General features: G+C 38.3%; 1 protein-coding gene across 1 annotated transcript; it reads left to right on the plus strand.

The window, feature by feature from the left end:
- Positions 1–733: 733 nt before the first annotated feature.
- On the plus strand, positions 734–3,255 carry LOC134856080 (uncharacterized; the record flags this gene model as incomplete). Its single annotated transcript, XM_063872449.1, is given in 4 exon segments — positions 734–1,819; positions 2,093–2,600; positions 2,678–2,720; positions 2,946–3,255. Coding segments are annotated over 4 exon segments (1,267 nt in total), but the record flags the coding sequence as incomplete, so codon positions are not given.
- Positions 3,256–3,329: the final 74 nt, after the last annotated feature.

A 3,329-nucleotide genomic window follows, 5' to 3' on the forward strand; every position in this document is an offset into this window, starting at 1 on the left:
AGAGTGAAAGTGAGTAGATGAAATGAGAGAGAACAAGAGAAGCAGAGAAAAGCCTAGAGATCAATCCGATCATTCCTTTTTTCTAGGTTATCTGTGTAACAATTCAGTTCGTAGAGCTTAATTTTAGTCTCTTAACAAGAATGTTCAATGTTCTATAACTCTAGTCTCAAAAATCTATCCAATCACAATGCCTTGCACCTCATACCACTATGAATTGAATTGTTCTATGAAATTAATTGTTCATTTGCATCAAAATGGCAGAATTCAAATTCAATATTTTGCAAAAACAATCCAAGTAATTTAGGTCAATCCATGTAACAAAATCACTTTTTTAAAATTTCTTTTACTGATATGTTGTTGGAACAATGTGCCTCTTTGATCCATTATTTTCAATTTGAAATCTATTTGGGCGCATATTCAAACTAACAAATTGTTTTTTTTTAATCATAATTCATTTAAACACATTACAATACGAAGTGCATTAAAGACCAGAAGCTTCGTCATAAATAATGACTAATACTTAGTATTAGTTTTCACCATGATCGTCTGAAGAGCAACTTCGTTTTTCTATCTTTTCAGTTTTAGTTTGGACTATGTTTGAAAATCTAAAGCAAAATAGTACCTGTTCAATAATCAATTGTAGTTAAACGTGCTGTTTTCTATTGATACCATTCAATTTTTACCGTTTTCAACTTCGCGTCGTAATTTGTAATCGTAACAAAATCATTTTCTTTTTGTTTTGTTAAGACTAAGTTGATGAAGTTGAACATTGACAGATACGCAGACTTATATGGTACGATTGTACATGGTCAAATCAAAAGAAATTATTACGGCTGAGTTTTTTCATCAACCTTTAATGTTATAATTAATCATAAACCAGTCATCAACTGGTTATTTTTCATCGTGGCTGATAATTATAACTTGAGTAGTAATGAAGCAAGGCGCCCACCTGAACAAATTATACCACAGAAACTTGAAGTGAAAAGCAAAACTAGAGTTCCGGTTATTGTGAGCCAACGAAAAGGTTTCTGGAACCGTCAGCCGGTTGGAGCCAGAACCAACGCCGGGCCAGAAAATAACCAAGGAATCGAGAACCCAGTTACTATCACTGAGAGCAGAAATAGTAGCAATACTGAAGCCATTGGATTCATCTCCGATAATTTGAAATTTTGTGAAAAAGCAGGGAATTTTCATCAAAACCAACCGAATCTTGGAACAACGCAAATTCGAGTTCAAAACAAAGCCATCAGTGTTAATCGTAACGTTTCAGAACCACAAAAAATATTTGATTCCACAACGGGAGCGAAAATTCCGAGTTACTTTGAGTACCAGGAAAATCAGTCTTTTTTACCGCAAAACTCGAGAAGCTTAAATCGACAACTTCCAAGAGCTCAAGTAGTTCAATTTAACACAATGCAACAACAACAACGAAATTCAAACCAATTCGAAATGACCCAACTTACTAATAATTCCGGTAAGAACACAGTTGATTACAATAACAGGCAACCAGGTTACTATCTGCAGAATAGTCAACCTGGCAGTTACAATCAATCTTTACCACGTGATCAAAACAAAACACGAGAACAAATAGTGTCACGTGATCAAGTGTTGTCGCGTGAGCAAATATTGTCGATGCAACGCCGCGCTGCTTCTGTGAGTCCGACCAAATACTTCGACCAGATGTACGGTAACCAGAGTCGAGGCATGGTGGAGACGAAATCGGATGGGAGTATAATTGGACGAGGAGCCAGTAGAGGTCATGTGCTCTCGGGACACGTTGCGCCAACTAGAGAACTGAAGGTCTACAACCAAAATAATGGTGAGCAAATCACAAAATAATTGTTTCGGTGGCACTGGAACAAAAAGAGGCAAAAGTCAGCAGACAATTTCAGGATTCATTCAAATACTTTTGTGATTTTTAACCAAAAATGAGATTTTTTCAAGTATTACCGAAAAGTTAGGGGTGTTACTGATACCCTCTATGGTACTTTGCAAGGAAGTACAACCCATATAGAGAAATAAACCTTCGAAATTTGTACTTTGTAACGAGTTACCACCAACGATGTAAAAGTTAACAAAATCTCATTTTTAGTGCAAGCATACCAACCTTCGTACAACCGATCTGGCACTACCAACATCACGCAACAGACAAATCATAACAACAACAATAGTAACAATCACACGATGGAAGGGAAATCACAATTACAAACAGACCGTCCCCCTTCTGTGCCTCCTAAGTTAGGCCGAAACACCCCCACCCAAAACCCACAAGATAAAAAGTGGGCTTCGAGTGATAAAATACCCTTCGGGGGTAGGGCTACCCCTACTACAATTAGCACGCAACGAAGTCCGAACTCTGCTCGTCGGAAAACTTCGTTTCCCAAAACCCAGCTGGTGCACAGATTCAACAGTCCCTATGGGTTCCAGCCCAATGAAGGGCCAGGAAAAGGAGACGGGCATGGGGCGATCTCGCCAAAAAGTCACACGGTCGATGAGAGGAGTTTGGAAGGTCAATTTTCTGGTGGTGGGCCGCAGTTGCCTCCTAGAGGCTATGGGGTTCAACAAAGAAATGGAGCTGTGTCTCATTCTCCAGAAAGAAGGTATCTAAATAATCAGAGATAAAATCAAAGCCAGCAACACAGCATTGATTTGCTATAAAATTAGTATCTATTTTTAGAACTCCGATGGTACAGGAAAACCAACGAGTAACGCCAACGAGAGTAAGTAATTGATTCAATTCAAGATGTTTTGAAAAAGTGAATTTGCCTAAAATATTTCAAAAATTAAATCATTAATTTTAAATCATGGAAAAAGAAAATTCATCCTTGGCACAAAATACGGAAAGGCTTGTGTTTTGAATGTTTTGTTTTTAAAACCAGAAATGGGGTTCTACATAAAACAATTTTCAAATCTCTCAGCCTTAAAAGAAATTGATTTTTTGACAGGATCTATCTTCAAGACACGGAACTAGGCAATCACCCAATCACCTGATAAACAAACAAGTAATCAACCAGGAACCCACCTCACTACGCAAACACAAACGTCGCGAGGCCGGAGTGCCCAAATTTTATGACTCATCAACTGACGATGTCAATTCAGTCTCGGCTGGTGGGGGAAGTCGAGGGAAAATGAAGTATAAAACGACTCCATCCGAGCACCAGTTGAGCCCAGTTGTCGTGAATCAGTTGCCTCTGCTGCCAGAGCATAGTTCTAATCACGAGAGGTTGATTGTTCAGAGTGTCGAAAAAATGCAAGGTGATTCCATAAAAAGTCAATTTAGATTTTAGGGACCAAGTTAACATCCCCCCAAACAAGTATCGATTTTTCAG

The sequence above is a fragment of the Symsagittifera roscoffensis genome, unplaced genomic scaffold, assembly GCF_963678635.1.
Source record: "Symsagittifera roscoffensis unplaced genomic scaffold, txSymRosc1.1 SCAFFOLD_459, whole genome shotgun sequence".
Taxonomy (NCBI): Eukaryota; Metazoa; Xenacoelomorpha; order Acoela; family Convolutidae; genus Symsagittifera; species Symsagittifera roscoffensis.